General features: G+C 42.6%; 1 protein-coding gene across 2 annotated transcripts in view; it reads left to right on the forward strand.

The window, feature by feature from the left end:
* Positions 1-17,896, forward strand: part of EML5 (EMAP like 5) — a 332,722-nt gene that overhangs the window by 83,396 nt on the left and 231,430 nt on the right. For both annotated transcript variants that reach the window (XM_089778388.1, XM_075926740.2), the window contains exons 10-13: positions 1,617-1,829; positions 12,186-12,353; positions 15,021-15,127; positions 15,445-15,563. In XM_089778388.1, the coding sequence (XP_089634514.1) occupies positions 1,617-1,829; positions 12,186-12,353; positions 15,021-15,127; positions 15,445-15,563 (607 nt within the window). The remainder of the gene's footprint in view (positions 1-1,616; positions 1,830-12,185; positions 12,354-15,020; positions 15,128-15,444; positions 15,564-17,896) is intronic.

A 17,896-nucleotide genomic window follows, 5' to 3' on the forward strand; every position in this document is an offset into this window, starting at 1 on the left:
TGGTATGCTCAATCTCCAAAATGCCTACTTTCATTTGTCAAATCATCCAAGCCATAGAACATTTATAGGCCTTCATTGCCAATGTACTGTGTTCTTTTTTGGTTTGTCATCTTTCCTAAAAGTGCTTACCAAATGCATGGCAGTAGTAGCAGCTCACCTCAGAAACATTGGCATTCATTTTCATCTGTTCCCTTACCTGAACTGTTGAGTTATCTGTGACCAGGCATCAAGTAGAGATCAGCATTTGAACATTTGACACCTCCTACGTTTACAGGGATGGTTGAAGTCTGTGTATCATCCAATCAAGCATTCTCTGGACATTCCAATTGATGTACCTGCAACAGTGCTTTCCTCACTGAACTGTTGGAAAGAACAACCACCGTTTGCAGACGTGCTGTTTCCCACTCCTTTTCTATCCCTCACTTGATCTTGACTGTGGAGTCGTCACAGGGCACGTCACTTACCACATCTTCTCCTGGTCACTCTGGCATTAGCTCAAGGAAGACACCTCCTCTTCATAGTAGTTTGCACTCTGCCATTCTGTCTCTATTTGCCTTCAGCCCCCCCTTGCAGCCTCAGAAACCACAGTGCCGTTTTTGTGGATACCCCTTCTGGTCATATCGCCATCAGTATTTCTCCTTATCAGGGGTGTCACCATGCCTCATTGGGTCACAGCTAAGAATGCTAAATTCAGGACAAACTGTTGAGAAAATAGGGCAGACTCACCCCAAACTGGTAGTTATTCTATCATTTGATTGTATCAAGCCAGTAACAAAAGTGTATTTCTGTATCACCACACTGGTTAACAAGAATTTAAAAATGAGAGCTCATTAGGCATTCTAGTCCTTAGCTCACTATCCAGATCCTGAAGCAAAATACAGGACTATGTAGCACTTTAAAGACTAACAAGATGGTTTATAAGATGATGAGCTTTCGTGGGCCAGACCCACTTCCTCAGATCAAGTAGTGGAAGAAAATAGTCACAACTATATATACCAAAGGATACAATTTAAAAAAATGAACACATATGAAAAGGACAAATCAAATTTCAGAACAGAAGGGGGAGGGGGGAGGGAGGTGAATGTCTGTGGGCTAATGATATTAGAGGTGATAATTGGGGAAGCTGTCTTTGTAATGGGTAAGATAACTAGATCCTTTGTTTAAACTCAGATGTAGAGTGTCGAATTTTAGCATGAATGACAGTTCAGAGGATTCCCTTTCAAGTGCAGATTTGAAAGGTCTTTGTAGTAGGATGCAGGTAGTTAAGTCGTTGAAACAGTGTCCTTTCTGGTTGAAATGGCAAGAAACTGTTTTTTCTTTGTGATCCTGTCTGATACCTGTTTTGTGTGCATTGATCCTTTGGCGAAGAGTCTGAGTTTCCCCAATTATCACCTCTAATATCATTAGCCCACAGACATTCACCTCCCCCCCCCATCCCCCTTCTGTTCTGAAATTTGATTTGTCCTTTTCATATGTGTTCATTACTGTACAATTTTCAACTGGGTCTGAGCTAATTGTGGTCTGGTCATTTTTCAATCATTTTAGCACTGGATAATTTTCTTAAAAGTAAAAGCAGGAGTGAATTGTTAAAAATATGTCTTTGCATTTATTTGTAGGTGGAAAAGAAGTAACAAATAAAGAAGAAATAAAAGGTGTCCAATGGGTTTCGTGGACATGTGTTTATGGCCTTGAAGTTAATGGAATTTGGCCCAAATATTCAGATATCAATGATATCAATTCTGTAGACGGAAATTTTAATGGTCAAATTTTGGTTACAGCTGATGACTATGGAATAGTAAAACTATTCCGGTATCCTTGTTTAAGAAAAGGTAATAACTTTTTTATCCTTGCATTATTAATGAATATTTATAAAGGTTTTGGGAAAGTAGAAAAGTTTTAAAGACTTATATAAATGGGAAAGTTTTAATATTAGAATGTTAAAACACAAATAAGGAAAATAAAGGTTTGATAAATGAACCATTTAGTAGTGACTTACAGTATTTATGATTTATGTTTTTGTCTATGCTTTGGATAAGATAGTGATTTATATCACAAAATGTTTTACATGGTAGTAGTACATAGTTTCTAGAAATATCATTAAAACAAATGCTCTATGAACATTCCTTTATAATTATATTTGTTTTCTCATGATTTCTGATCTGTTATGTTTCATGGTATGGGCCAAATTGTGGAATTATGGAAAGAAAGAATGAAAGACCTTTGTGGAAAGAATCTGCGAGCTTCAGAAAAGTGGAGGAATTCACCCCCACACATACACTTAGTGAAGGCACAGTATCAGCACATCTAATCCCATGAGCTGCAGAGTTGTCTGCTGTAATCTCACTCAATTCATATGCAGATCTAGGTCAGTGAATATTGTAATTTTCCAATTAGTCATTCTTCCTTCTCTAGTGCTTGATGGCAGCCAGAATCATTGGTTCTGGGTTTGGGACCAGGACTATCCTTCAGGAGGAATTCCCAGAGTTCTCTGCCTGCAATTTTTTACAGGCAGTAGCTCTTTAGTCTGCCTATGGCCCTCACAGGGAAGCCCCTGCCCCAGGATAAAATTCAGATGGCCGATATATTTTCCCCATAGCCATTTTAGAACCGTTCTTACTAGAGAAACATTTAAAGGGATAACATGCAGATACTGAGTACAAGTCCTGAGGTTTCTGAGAAAATAGCACTGCCAGTAGAGTGAAAACTCATTGTGAAAGGAAGGAAAAGCTGCAGCTGAATTATCCAAATCAAAATTCATGACCCTTTCCTTTTTCTGGTTCTAATCCTAAAAGTTCCTCCATATTACCATCTTTTCTGACAAAGGGGAACTGTCTGGTTCTGATTGTGTGACTCTAGAAAAGGAGCCTTAGCAGAGGTTGTTCCCTTTTCACTTCTTCACTTTCATGCTAAGAAAGTTTCTAGGAGTCCGGGAGATGCTGCTGGATCAAATCCCAGGAGCATGGCTCACTGGTAAAATCCCACAGAGCGTCTCAGAAATATTTCCTAGCTAGCGCAAATCAGGAGCTTTGTGTTCCTCTACATCAGGGGTGGGCAAAAGGGCCTCCATGGGCCAGATCCTGCCCGCCAAGTGGGTTGATCCAGCCTACAGAGGCCCTGTTGCTCCTCCACCCCCAGTCCAGTCAGGGCCTAGGGACCAGGGAGCGTGTGGCACTTAGAGTCAACCCTGGTTTGCCTGAGGGTGGAGGAGAGCATGCAAAGTCTCCTCCTACCGCCAGGGCGTGGGTACCTAGAGGGAACCACCAGCTGTTCAGAACAGCTGTTGGTTCTCTCTGGAGGAAGGTGGGGTCACAGACTTCGCATGCTCCTGCACCCCCAGATCAATCAGAGTCTGTTGGCGGGGAAGCACTGCCTGAGGCCCTGCCCCTTCCACAGTGGCCCAGGGCCACTTCAAAAATTTCGGAAGTGGCCCCTGGTCAAAAATTATTGCCTCCCCCGCCCCCGCTCCACATTCCGCTTCTGAGAACTTGATTAAGGCAGAGTGGGAGTTTACCATCAAGAAGAAGTTTCATAGCTTGCAGACACAAACATTTTAAATATCTCCAAAGACAAAAATAATTTTGGGATTATTGCCAAAATTGGTGCAGCCTGAAGATGAGTTATAAACTCTGGCCCACACCCAACAGTTGAATTTTCCTCCAAGCCCTAGGGAAAGAGGGACATACACAGTACAGATTGTGAAACATTGGCATTCCCAGAAAAAATTTTTGTATATCAGGATCACTTTTGCAGTGTCTTCCACTGCCAAATTTACCTCAAATTTTAAAGAAGGTTTGAGCTCTTACTATGGCCTTGTGTATATACTGCCAGGTCATCTATTCTCAGCTGCTTCAGGTTCTTCTGTTTCTTATTCTGAGCAACTCACTCCTGTTCATCCAGGATTAAACATCAGGGAATATGGGGTTAAGTAATTCAGAATTTACTTCTTATGGGAAATGGGCCTCCCCTTTCCTCTCCCTCTTTTCCAGTAGTCTTGAAAAAGGTGATGAAATAGTTGCCCTTCTCATTAAGGAGACATGCAGGAAGCATGTCTCCAGACACGGTAACTGTGGGTCTCTATGATAATGCTCCCTCTTTCTTCTAGCCCTTACCCCTCTTTATGGGATTTAGGCCAGAAGCCAGAAAAGATGACTTATCTATCTCCCAGTTAGGGCACTCAACTGCAATATGGGAGACACAGGTTCCCAGCCCCTGATATGAATTGGGGAAAACATGGTTCTCTGACATCCTTGGTGAGTACTGTAGCCACAAGATCCTTGACCATTCCTGCATAAGAAAGGGGGTGGGTTTTCCTCTTGTTTTTAAACAAAAAACTTCAAAAAGGTTTCAGGTTTGTCCCGGTGAGAAATAGGAAAAAATAAAATCTCAAAGTTTTAATGGTAGTGGAAAAGCTTTTCCTGCTTGGCTCTACTTCTTGCTTAGCCCTACTATTGAGGGTAAGAGAAAATTTCAGATGAAATTCCTGAAGCTGCATCCCGAGAGCAAGCTACTTCACACTCTCAACTGAAGTCCCTAAAATGAAAAGTGAGTATATTTTGGGGGAAGAGAGGAGAGGGAAATCTTTGCAAACTCATACATTTAACAAAAACAAGCAGCTGCTGCTTCATGGTTATTCAAAAGTGTATTCCAGAAATCATCCAAATTGAGCAAGAAAAGTGCTCTAAGTTTCAATTGTTTGTTGTATCTTAAAACCTGTGATACCATGATCATATGACACAGTCCCTGAAATACATTTCAGTATTTGAGGAGGTAGAGTCAACCATACTATTTCAAACTAGATTTACCCAGTGCTGCTCAGGTCCTTAACTCAATTAATTTTTGTTTTTTGGAAAATAAAATGAAAATATATGTGCTTCATTTAAATCATTGCTCTGGAGTAGGGCTGGGGATGATGGGTTCTTATTCAAGAGATGTCCCTGTGGATGCTCCACGTCTGGTCTTGGTGCCATCCTGGCACTTGGATCAGATATTTTCAAGCAGTCCTTGCATGGGCTGCGCGTGTGTGGCACCAATAATGTGTGCCAGTCAGTACCATGCATGTGTGGCCCCAACCCTCCAGTTCCTTCTCAATCGTCCTCGGCCTGAGATGGAGGTCTGCAGTTCTCTGCACTCCTCAGATTTTTTTCTTCTATCAAGATGCCTGCCTCTACAGGCTTCAAAAACTGCATCTCTTACAGAGAGGTGATGCTAATTTCTGATAGACATTCTCAATGCATCAGATGTTTTGGGGAAGGCCATTTTCCTCAGGACTGCTCTTACTGCACCAAAGTTAGGGCCAGGTCTCACAGAGACAGAGATCTTTGACTCATGCTGCAGCCCTTGAGAAAAATCCACACCCTACTTCTAACCCAAAATCTCAACCTAGGGCAAGAAGGTGCCCAAGAAGAGGAGCTCCTCAGTACTTCATAGGGACTCTTCTGCCAAGGAACAGTCCCCCACAAGGCTGAGGTCGTCAAGCATAAGTATTGATGATGCCCCCCATACCTCAGGCACAATGGCTGTCTAAGTGCATCACAGACTGTGTCAGACTATTGGACACCCTCAAGGGTCTACAACCACCATTACGTTTGATAGCCCATTCTATGAGAGCTGTCTCTTTGTCCACTAGGTACCTTCACAGGATACCCCTCCCACACATTTGCAAAGCTGCTACCTGGGAATTACAATTTAACTTCACTAAGTACTTTCCTACGGGATCAGAGTTGACACTTCCGTGGACTCTGCAGTACAATCATCAGCTTTCAGTAATATTCAGAAGCCCCAGCCACCACAGGGTGACACTGCTTGTTAGACACCAGATATTGAACATCTCTTGAAGAAGAAATGAAGGTTACTCACCTCGTATATTAACTGGAGTTTTTCGAGATGAGTGTCCCCATGGATGCTCCACAACCCACCCTCCTCCCCTCTGCTTTGGACTTCTGGCGGGGGTGGGGTGGGGTGTGTCTTTGAGGTAGTAAGGCACTGGAGGGCTCGGGCTGCCCATGTGCAGTATTGACTGGCATGGCACGCACCATCGGCCCTGTGCATGAGCGGCCAATGCAGGGACTGCTTGAAAATCTCCAGTCCAGGTGCCAGGATGGCACCAAGACCAGATGTGGAACATCCACATGGACTCTCATCTTGAAGAACTCCAGTTAATGCACGAAGTGAGTAGCCTTCATTTTCAGAATGAAGGCTGCCCCAGGAAGAGAGGACTACCATAGCCCCCTCTTAGTGCAGCAGCTTCAGACCTGGAGAGAAGCACTTTTCCATTGCTGCTGCAGCTCCAGCAGGCACAGCCAGAGGAAGGATGCATGTCCCCTGGGCTGGGGCAGGTCCAGGTTTGTCTGCTCCCTGCACGCCCCAGCCCGATTGAGGAATGCAGCAAACTGTGCACTTCTCCTCACGCCCTGACAAAGGAGAATATCCATCAATGCTCCTGTATGAATTGAGGGGAAGCTTCAGCGTCCCGTCCCCCCCAAACGGCGCCTTCAGGGTGGGAAGCTCGGGGCTGGAGCACTCCTGGAGCACTCCCCAGCCAGCCCCTTACACCTGCCTGGTGATTCTGTCTTTTTTTCTGTATGGTTTTATGAGACGCAATCCCATTCCAGGCATATCCCAGTTTCCTGGCACAGTCAAACCTTGGCCTTGCTTTCAGTTATAAGAGGAAGATACATACCAAATTTCATTATCCTAGCTCTTACAGTTTAGGAGAAGTTCTTGAACTAACAGACTCACGGATGGACGGACAGACATATATATTTATAAAATATTTAATAAGATTATCATGGGGACTAGATTGAATCTTAGGTTTTGAAAGAACAGAAATTATGTCCTATAGTTAGCGCATGTAAAATTTTTTTTACCAAATCTTGTTATTACCTGGAATTTTTTAGATATTGTAGGATGACACAGAGGGCACGTTTAGACTATGCGTGGCTTCCGAAAGTAGATATGCGAACTTGGCTCAAATTTGCATATTTTCTCCCTTTTTCCCCCCGGAAGAGGCTTTTCTGATATTTGGCCCATCTACACGGGGCCAAATATTGAAAGCCCCCTGTAAAACCTCCTTTTAGGAGGAATAAAGGGTTTTCGAAATAGGGTTTTCTTCTGATATTTGGCCCTGTGTAGATGGGCCAAATATCGGAAAAGCCTCTTCTGGGGAAAAAAAAGGAAAATATGCAAATTCGAGCCGAATTTGTATATATTCTTTCAGAAGCCACACGTAGTCTTGATGTGCCCTGAGGCATCGGGGTGGTGAGTGCATGTAGTCAACAAGATTAACTGATAAGCCTAGGCTTATCAGGTAATCGTGTAGTCAACTACACATTGACATACCTATCCTCGAGCCTTAGATGCATCATAGAATCATAGAACCATAGAGCCCCCTGCTCTAGGCTGGACCAATCCCAACTAAATCCACCCGGCCAGGGCTTTGTCAAGCCGAGACTTAAACACCTCTAGGGATGGAGACTCCACTACTTCCCTAGGTAACCCATTCCAGTGCTTCACTACTCTCCTAGTGACATAGTTTTTCCTAATATCCAACCTGGACCTCTCCCACCACAACTTGAGATCATTGCTCCTTGTTCTGCCATCTGTCACTAGTGAGAACAGCTTCTCTCCATCCTCTTTGGAACCTCCCTTCAGGAAGTTGAAGGCTGCTATCAAATCCCCCCTCACTCTTCGCTTCTGCAGACTAAACAGACCCAACTCCCTCAGCCTCTCCTCATAAGTCATATGTTCCAGCCCCCTAATAATTTTGGTTGGCCTCCACTGGACCATCTCCAATGAGTCCACATCCATTTTGTAGTGGGGGGCCCAGAACTGGACACAATACTCCAGATGTGGCCTCACCAGAGTCAAATAAAGGGGAATAGTGACATCTCTGGACATGCTGGCAATGCTCCTCTTAATGCAACCTAATATGCCATTAGCCTTCTTGGCTACAATGGCACACTGTTGACTCATATCCAGCTTCTCATCCACTGTAACCTCCAGGTCCTTTTCTGCAGAACAGCTACTCAACTGGCTGGTCCCCAGCTTGTAACAATGCTTGGGATTCTTCTGTCCCAAGTGCAGAACTCTGCACTTGTCCTTGTTGAACCTCATCAGGTTTCTTGTGGCCCAATCCTCCAATTTGTCTAAGTCACTCTGGACCCAATGTTGCCCTCAAGCGTATCTACCTCTCCCGCTAGCTTAGTGTCATCCGCAAACTTGCTGAGGGTGCAATCCATCCCCACATCCAGGTCATTAATAAAGATATTGAACAAAACCGGTCCTAGAACTGAACCTTGGGGCATTCCGCTAGAAACCAACCGCCATCCTGACATTGAGCCATTGATCACTACCCGCTGGGCCCAGCCTTCTATCCATCTTTCTATCCATCTTACTGTCCATTTATCCAATCCACATTCCCTTAACTTGTTGGCAAGAATATTGTGGGATACTGTATCAAAAGCCTTGCTAAAGTCAAGGTATATCACATCCACTGACTTTCCCACATCCACAGAGCCAGTTACCTCATCATAGAAGGTAATCAGATTGGTCAGGCACGACTTTCCCTTTGTGAATCCATGCTGACTATTCCTAATTGCTTTCCTCTCTTCCAAATGCTTCAAAATGGATTCCTTAAGGATCCCTTCCATGATTTTTCCAGGAATCGAGGTAAAACTGACCGGCCTATAATTCCCTGGATCGTCCTTCTTCCCGTTTTTGAAGATGGACACTGCATTTGCCTTTTTCCAATCATCCGGGATTTCTCCCGATCTCCACGACTTTTCAAAAATAATGGCCAAATGCTCCTCAATGACATTTGCCAACTCCCTCAGTACCCTCGGATGCATTAAGTCCGGACCCATGGATTTGTGTACATTTAGCTTTTCTAAATAGTTCCTAACCTGTTCTTAACCCACCAAGCGCTGTCCATCTTCATCCCATCTTGCGTCACTTAGCTCATTAGTCCAGGAGCCCACTTTGTCCGTGAATACAGAGGCAAAGAAAGCATTGAGTACTTCAGCTTTCCCCACATCATCTGTCAGAATCCTTATGTAAATCTTCAGAATCCTTATGTAAATCTGCACTTTATAATCAACTTGTTCTTTAAGAGTCACAGAATCATAGAACAGTAGAACTGGAAGTGACCTTGAGAGATCATCGAGTCCAGGCCCCTGCACTCATAGCAGGACCCAGTACCATCCCTGATAGATGTCTGTCTAACCTGCTCTTAAATATCTCCAGAGATGGAGATTCCACAACCTCCCCGGGCAACTTATTCCAGTGTTTAACCACCCTGACAGTTAGGAAGTTTTTCCTAATGTCCAACCTAAACCTCCCTTGCTGCAGTTTAAGCCCATTGCTTCTTGTCCTATCCTCAGAGGCTAAGGAGAACAATTTGTCTCACTCCTCCTTGTGATACCCTTTTAGATACCTGAAAACTGCTATCATGTCCCCTCTTAGTCTTCTCCTTTCCAGACTAAAGCCCAATTCTTTCAATCTTCTGTCATAGCTCATGTTCTCTAGACCTTTAATCATTCTTGTTGCTTTTCTCTGGACCTTCTCCAATTTCTCCCCATCTTGCTGGAAATGTGGTGCCCAGAACTGGACACACTAGTCCAATTGAGGCCTAATCAGTGCGGAGTAGAGCGGAAGAATGACTTCTCATGTCTTGTTCACAACACTCCTGTTAATGCATTCTAGAATCAAGTTTGCTTTTTTTGCAACAGCGTCACACTGTTGACTCATATTTAGCTTGTGGTCCACTATGACCCGTAGATACCTTTCTGCAGTACTCCTTCCTAGACAATCGCTTCCCATTCTATATGTGTGAAACTGATTGTTCCTTCCTAAGTGGGGTAGTTTGCATTTGTCCTTATTAAACTTCATCCTATTTACCTTAGACCATTTCTTCAGTTTGTCCAGATCATTTTGAATTATGACCCTATCTTCTAAAGCACTTGCAGCCCCTGACAGCTTGGTATCATCTGCAAACTTAATAAGCCTACTCTCTATGCCAATATCTAAATCATTGATGAGGAAGATATTGAACACTAATCGGTCCCAAAACAGACCCCTGCAGAATCCCATTTGTTATGCCTTTCCAGCAGGATTTTGAACCATTAACAACTACTCTCTGAGAATGGTTATCCAGTCAGTTATGCACCTGCCTTATAGTAGCCCCATCTAAGTTGTATTTCCCTAGTTTATTGATAAGAATATCATGCAAGACCGTATCAGATGCCTTACTAAGGTAATACTCTTGATGTTTTTAATTGAAGATGTAAGAGTGTAATCCACCTAATGGGCTGAAGGACAAACATTGGGCAAGTTCATATAACTTTTGTGCTATTACTGAAATAGAATTTTACCAGCAATTTTTGCCACTCAACAAAGGCATGAATAACTAATGCGATTTTGCCTTATTCCCTTTTTGTAACACAGAGTTTAAGAAGTCCTTCAGATTTTTTTTTTTACAACCTGAAGGCTTTTGTTATTTGGTAATTGAGATAATCAATATATTTGAACAAAAAGCCTATCCTAAGAAGAATTTTCAAAAAACCTAAGAGAAAACAGCTTTCTCTTTCTTTAAGAAGTTTTCAACTTTGCTAGTTAAACACCATATGAATCTGCTGAAGAGAAATAATGTGAACACCCGCAATTAATTCTGTGAAGCCACTTTGTTTTTGACATATATTTGAATTTTGAGTTTGTTATGCAGGATCTGGTAACAGCTAACCATGTGAACGTCCGCAATTAATTCTGTGAAGCCACTTTGTTTTTGACATATACAGGCAGTCCCCGGGTTACATGGATCCGACTTACATCGGATCACTACTTACAAACGGGGTGAGGCAACCCCGCACTAGCTGCTTCCCCCCAGCAGACCAGGGAGACGCGAAGCTAGCGCCTCCCCCCAGCAGACCAGGGAGACACGGAGCGACTTTTCTCAGCAGGCACCTCAGCTTGAGAATAAAGGACTGAGGGAAGTGAGGTGTGGGAGAATAAAACTGAGCTCTGGAGAAATGTTTGGCTAGAGTTTCCCCTACAATATGTACCAATTCCGACTTACATACAAATTCAACTTAAGAACAAACCTACAGTCCCTATCTTGTACGTAACCTGGGGACTGCCTGTATTTGAATTTTGAGTTTGTATGCAGGATCTGGTAACAGATAACCAGATGTAATAATAGTGATGTGTATGCATGGCAAGACTTGCTTAACACTCAGGCTACGTCTACAGTGGCACCCTTTTCCAGAAATGCTTAAAACGGAACAGTTTTCCGTTATAAGTATTTCCGGAAAAAGGATGTTGACATTGGCAGGATGCTTTTCCGGAAAAGCACTTTTTCCGGAAAAGCGTCCGTGGCCAATCTAGACGCGCTTTTCCGCAAAAAAGCCCCGATCATCATTTTCGCGATCGGGGCTTTTTTGCGGAAAACACTACTGTGCTGTCTACACTGGTCCTTTTCCGGAACAGTTTTCCGGAAAAATACTTTTGCCCGAACGGGAGCAGCATAGTTTTTCCGGAGAAGCACTGATGATTTTACAGTAGATCGTCAGTGCTTTCCCGGAAATTCAAGGGGCCAGCGTAGACAGCTTGCAAGTTATTCCGGAAAAGCGGCTGATTTTCTGGAATAAGTGGCCAGTGTAGACACAGCCTCAGAGTTCTTCAGTGGTAAAAGTGGAAGCTGGCACTCCAAGTTTTCAGTGAGGGGAACACAATTAAATAATTGTAAATAAGAATTTAAATGCTGTCCCAAAAGAGCAGGGAAAGTAAGCAGTGGGATTTTGTATCAGGTGAGCAAAGTGATCCTAATGTAATGGACATCATGAAAGCCTAGCCTGTGTTCACTTCCCTTCTACCTTTGCTTTATCATCCCTTATAAACTGGTAGACAAAGTATAAGTTTACTATTTGATACTCAGACAGATTGGAGGTTGAGAATGGTATAATAGTTTGGTGAGTTTTTATCGGTCTATCTTCTTGTTATAAAGCAGAGCCAGTGGAATTCTAGTCATACAGAATTGTAGCACCTAGTGAACAGATTTTTTTTTGTTTGTTTAAAGCATAATGGTTGTTTTTTTGCACATTGTATAGAAATGTTCCCCATTTTAAAATATGTCCTTTTCTATTCTGAACATATTGAAAATACTTTCTTTCTCTTTTCCCTCCTCCTTGTTCTAGGAGCAAAGTTTAAAAAATACCTCGGGCATTCAGCTCATGTGACAAATGTCAGGTGGTCACATGATCATCAGTGGATTGTTTCTATTGGTGGAGCTGATCATTCTGTCTTCCAGTGGAAATTTATTCCTGAACGGAAGTTGAAGGATTCTCTTCACATAGCACCCCAAGGTGAGATTGCATAACAACATTCTTTTTATGTTTTTTTAAAAAGTGTAAAAGATTAATATAAGTATCAAAATACTTATACAGAGTTCTGTCGACAGAAGGCATTATTGCATCTAAACTGTCCTTTGCATCCACACTGTTGACTTTTGTCGACAAAACCCTGTAGTCTAGACACACCCTAACTGTCAAGCCTATAAGTCATTGGGAGAGAAAGAGAAAGAAAGAAGCACAGAGAGGATTGTCTTCTGTATGTGCCCTGAGAAATAAGCAGCAGGAATGAGATTAGCTAAAACTAAAACTTTTCTGAATATTCTCAAAAAACATTCATGATTTATAGTGAAAGATATAGCTACATTATATTTGTTTCCAAATTAATTAATTGTTTTTACGACAAAAAAAGTTCTCTTCTGTTTAAGCAAGATCTGTAATATGACTCTGTGTATATCTGCATACAATTCATTTTTTTTGTTATAATTCCTAAATGATCTAAGATCCATTTATCTTTCTGCTCTTGTACTACCACAGAAGTTAAAATCTATTGGGCCATTCTCACTATTGGCTCCAGAATTTAAACTTTACATTTCTGGTAACAGAGCATTGTCAGTGGAGGACCTATGCTATTGGAATCTGCTCCCAGAACTAGATAAGATGTACTTGCTCCATTAGTCAAAGGTGAATAAACTTGTATCTGAAAAATATGTACAAAAGCTTTTATAGAATCAGAGCAATGTAGGGCTGGAAGGGACCACAAGAAGTTGTCAGTAAGAAAATGTAAAATACAGATACACCTTGCCCCAGTTCATTTAGTAGGCTGTCCACAAGAACCCAGAATGGAATTTAGATCTTCTGTATTCCAATCAAGTGCTTTGTCTACTGAATCACACTGTCTCTGAAGTGAGTTGAATACATGACGCCTAGCTATCAAAAAGAAAGAAAAAAAGCAAGTCCAATTTGAAAGTTCTGTTGTATTAGAATTGATGATAATATCACAGAGTATGTCTACCCAGCAAAATTATTTTGAAATAACAGCCCTTATTTCAAAATAACTTTCCTAGTGTCTACACAGCCAAATTGCTATTTCAAAATAAATTTCAAAATAAATTTGAAATAGTGGAGCACTTATTTTGAATTTGGTAATCCTTATTCTACGAGGAATAATGCCAAATTCGAAATATCTATTTCAAAATAAGTGCTGAATAGACACTTATTTCGAAACAGGGAGCATCCAACCTTCCCAGGGTGCCCTGGTGGCCACACCATCCTCAACCAAGAACACCCCTCTCCCTCTCCCCCTCACCGGAGCCCTTAAAAGGGTAGACTCTGGCCACAGTGCCTGTGCCAGCTCCAAACCTGCTAGCCCAGAGCCAGCAGTCAGTGACCCCAAAACATGAGCCAGCAAGCCACTGGCAGCCAGCCCTCCACCACTCCCCAGGAGCAGTCTGCCAGCTCCCAGAAACCTGCCAGGGCCTGGAGAAGTGGGCACCTTCCTGGTCTAGGGCAGAGATCATGGACCTTATTCAGGTTTGGGGGGGGGATGCCCCTAATGTACATGATCTCTTCACTAGATGGAGGAACGCGGCCATCTATGGCAGGGTAGCTGCCAGTCTGGCCACCAAAGGCCACATGTGAACCCAGGCGCAGGTTCACATGAAAATCAAGTTGGTCTGGAAAGACCCCCAACACTGAGCCCTGAGCTTCCCCTCTCCCTTCTTCCCTTTCCTTCCCCCTTTCAACTCCCTCCTCCCAGATTTCCCCCTCTCCTCTCCCAACCTCTCTCCTCCCCTCTCCTGCCTCCTTTCCCCAGTCTCACCAGAGTTTTATTTCCCCCCGCCACCACCAGTTTTGTTAAATAAAGACAGTTTGTGTTTATGAAAAAACGTGTAGTTTATTTGACATCTGGAAGGGGGGTTAGGGAGAGGTAAGTGGAAGGATGTGAGGGAGGAATGAGGCAGAAGCCTCCAGTGGGGCAGACCAGGGAGGCTCTTAGTGCTCCTTAGGGTGGAAGCTCTCCCGCAGGGCCTCCTGGATACTGACAGCCCCCCGATGGACCTCCCGGATGGCAGTCTGCAGAAAGTGCAGCCAGGCTCACTGCAGTGCGTCCATGAGAAGCACCAGAGTGCCCAGAGGTGCCTCTGGCTCCATGTTGCAGAGTGCTGTGGTGTCCCGAGTGAGGGCAACCAGAGCATGCAGTGACAAAATGCTTTGCAGTCCCTCATCGAGGTAGGCAAGCAAGCAGGGAAAACTGAGAAACGGGTGTTCAGAGGAGGTCCCTTTAAGCACAGGCCTCAGATAGCCTCAGGCAGCAGTCACACAAAGTAACTCCTGACCTGATGCCCTGCTGGACCTGGTTCTGGCCGGCCTTAAATGCGATTCAGCGTCCACTCAGAGTGGATGCGCTATTTTGAAATAGCAAAACGCTATTTTGAAATGCATTTTGTGTGTAGATGCATTATTTTGAAATAACTTATTTCGAATTAACTATTTTGAAATAATATATTTTGAAATAACGCTGTAGTATAGACATACCCACATAATTTTAGCATGTTTTAGCAACTCATGTTGTAGTAAATCAAAAGTTAAACATATGCAAGAAGTGTTCTAGTATTTTTCTGAAACATGCACTATTTTAATTGTTTCCATCTATGTCTTAGTTTTTTATTTTTATTACAGAAAGTCTGGTTGATTCTAACAGTGATGAATCAGATTCAGATCAATCTGATGTTCCAGAGCTGGACTCTGAAATTGAACAAGAGACTCAGATCACATACCGTCGACAGGTAAGACTTGAGTTTTAATGGCAGAGGGACAAATCCTGAAATATTTTCCAGTGGTTTTCTTGGCCCTGTCTCAAGGAAACTTTTGCAGTCAAAGACAACAAAAAGATCAGTGATTGGATATATTCATAACACTTTGTATCATGCTGTATTGTTTGTAATTTAAAAGCAAATTATATATCCATTTGGCTACAGTCATTGGTAGTGATGTCAGTATGCCATTTTTGTGGAAAACTGAGCTAACCTGTAGGTTTATTTCTCAGATAGTTGTTCTTCCTGAAAACAAATTTATTTATATGTATGTATGCTCTTCCATAAAGGTTTACAAAGAAGATCTACCTCAGCTTAAAGAGCAATGCAAAGAAAAACGAAAAAGTGCGGCTTCTAAAAGGAGAGAGCGAGCTCCAGGGAACAGTATAAGATTACACTTTGTCCATGGGTATGAAAAGTTGAGTTTTCCTTAAAAGCAGACTAGACAGATTCATTTTTGTCATAGATTTGTGGCAAAAAAATAAACATGTAAGATTTAAATATGTGATGCACCAACTGAAAATCATTAAGATCGTCTGCTGTGTGTTTTACATCATTTTTACAGCTACACAAATCATTAAACTTATTTCATATACAGCAGTGATGTTGCTTCCCAGCTATATTACACCATGCAATTCCTATTGGTAACTCAGTTGATGTGTCATTATTTTACAGTGGTATCTGTATTTAAGACTTAAATGTCATCTAACCATACTTTTCAGCATTTGGGTATTAATCCCTCTTTCTCTGGTTTTACCAATGACTCCATAGTTAAGATGGAGTTAAATTTTCCATTCAATGCAGGGTATCACCTTCTTTGTTATCTAAGAAAAGTATAGCATGTTCTCCCAAACTACAGCCCATGTTCTTTGATTATAGAACATTTTTGGATAATTTACAAGTCTTTTAAGTAAATACTTAAATATAATTCAAAATTGTCCCTTTAAGAATCTTAGCTTCAATTTTTATATTTTTCTTGCCTTTAATAAATCCAATAAATAAATAAATAATATTTCATTCTTCCCACTGAAGTCTTTTATCTGGGTTATATCTTAATATTTTTGCAGGATTAATTGTCATTTTCCCCATTATTTTTCATGACAAAGTATTTCTATCAAGAGAAAGAAAGTGGAGGAACTTAAGAAAAATATTACAGTTATATTGGAATAATAGGCAGAAATATCAATTTTTATTTTCCCTCAGAAGTATCCATAGGGACTAGCTCCAGTGCCCTCTCTAGTGGTGCTGTTGGGCCCCTCCCTTCCCCAGTTTCTTCTTGCCACCCGTGAAAGTGCTTGGAACTGTTTGTCTTGCCATAGCTGCAGTGTTTCTTCTGTTAATTCCCTCCTATTGAGTTGTAAATAGTGTCTAGTTTTTAGCTGTTCTTAGAACTTTGTAGATAGTTAGTCCCCTGCTGGGACTCTGCCTGGAGACGGGACATGCCCTGGTCCCCGAGGTTTAAACCGTGCGCTAATTGCTGCAGGTCTATGCCAGCTACCAACTGATATGGCAACTACCTTTGTTGTCTGGGTGAATCCCACATCAGCACCAAGTGCTGTATCTGTAGGTCCTTCTCACTTAGGACCATAAAGGACATTATTATCCAGCTCAAGGCACTGCTGATGGAGTCTGCCTTAGCTCCTTAAGACCAGTGCTTAGACTTGGTACTGAGTACTAGTGCCTTAGTGTGGAGCACTCTCCCACAGTGATGTAAGCGACTAGTCGACTATCCAATAAGCAAAAGCATCATTATTTTTCCCTACTTGAATGACTGCTGGGACACGTGGCAGCTACAGCCTTTGTCGTGTTATTTGTGAGACTACATATGCACTGTCTACAGTACTGGCTCGTGGCTGTTTATATCCCAAACCAACATAGTCTCGCAAAGCGTCTCACACTTCCACCATCAGTTCTACAATTTCTCGACTGATGGACTTCTCCAACCAATCCAGATGCATCAGTAGTGATCATGATGGACGCATCACTTCTTGGATGGGGCACCCATTGTGGCACAAGAGTGGTACAAGGGAGATGGTCTCAAGCAGAGATGCACCTTCATATCAACATGCTGAAGCTCAGGGCCATCCGCAAAGTGTACTCACTTCCTCCCCCTGATAAAGGGAAGAACCATTTGTGTCCTTACAGACAACACACCCTCTGTGTTTTACATCATTCAACGGGGGGGAGGGGGGGGGTGCCCGATCATGCTCACTATATGCAGAAGCAATCAAGTTTTGGAACTGGTGTCTCAAGAACCATATAACTTCAACCGCCACTTACATACCAGGACAGAAGAATACCAGGGCCAACAAACTGAGCAGACACTTCTCAGAACAACGTGAGTGGGAGCGCAACATCAATGTTCTCCTTCCAAGTTTTTGCAAATGGGGATTCCTAGTTATAGATCTCTTTGTCACAATAGCCAACCTCAGATGCCACAGATTCTGCTTCCGAGCAGGACAGGGCAAGAGATTGGAGGGGGATGCTTTTACTCTACACCTTCCCACCAATCCCACTAATCTCCAGAGTAATAAAAAAAGCACACTCCAACCAAGCCATAAGAATTCTGATAGCTCCCTGCTGGCTGAGGCAATCCTGGTTCCCCTATCTACATTACCTTTCAGTAAGACAACCAATCTCTCTCTCCATAGTTCCACACCTGCTAACTCAACACCAGGGAAAAACCCACTACTACTACATGGCTCCGAAATGAACAACTTTCCTGTGTATAGCCAGTCAGAT

The sequence above is a fragment of the Pelodiscus sinensis genome, chromosome 5 (genome assembly GCF_052426305.1).
Source record: "Pelodiscus sinensis isolate ZL-2025 chromosome 5, ASM5242630v1, whole genome shotgun sequence".
NCBI classification, from domain to species: Eukaryota; Metazoa; Chordata; order Testudines; family Trionychidae; genus Pelodiscus; species Pelodiscus sinensis.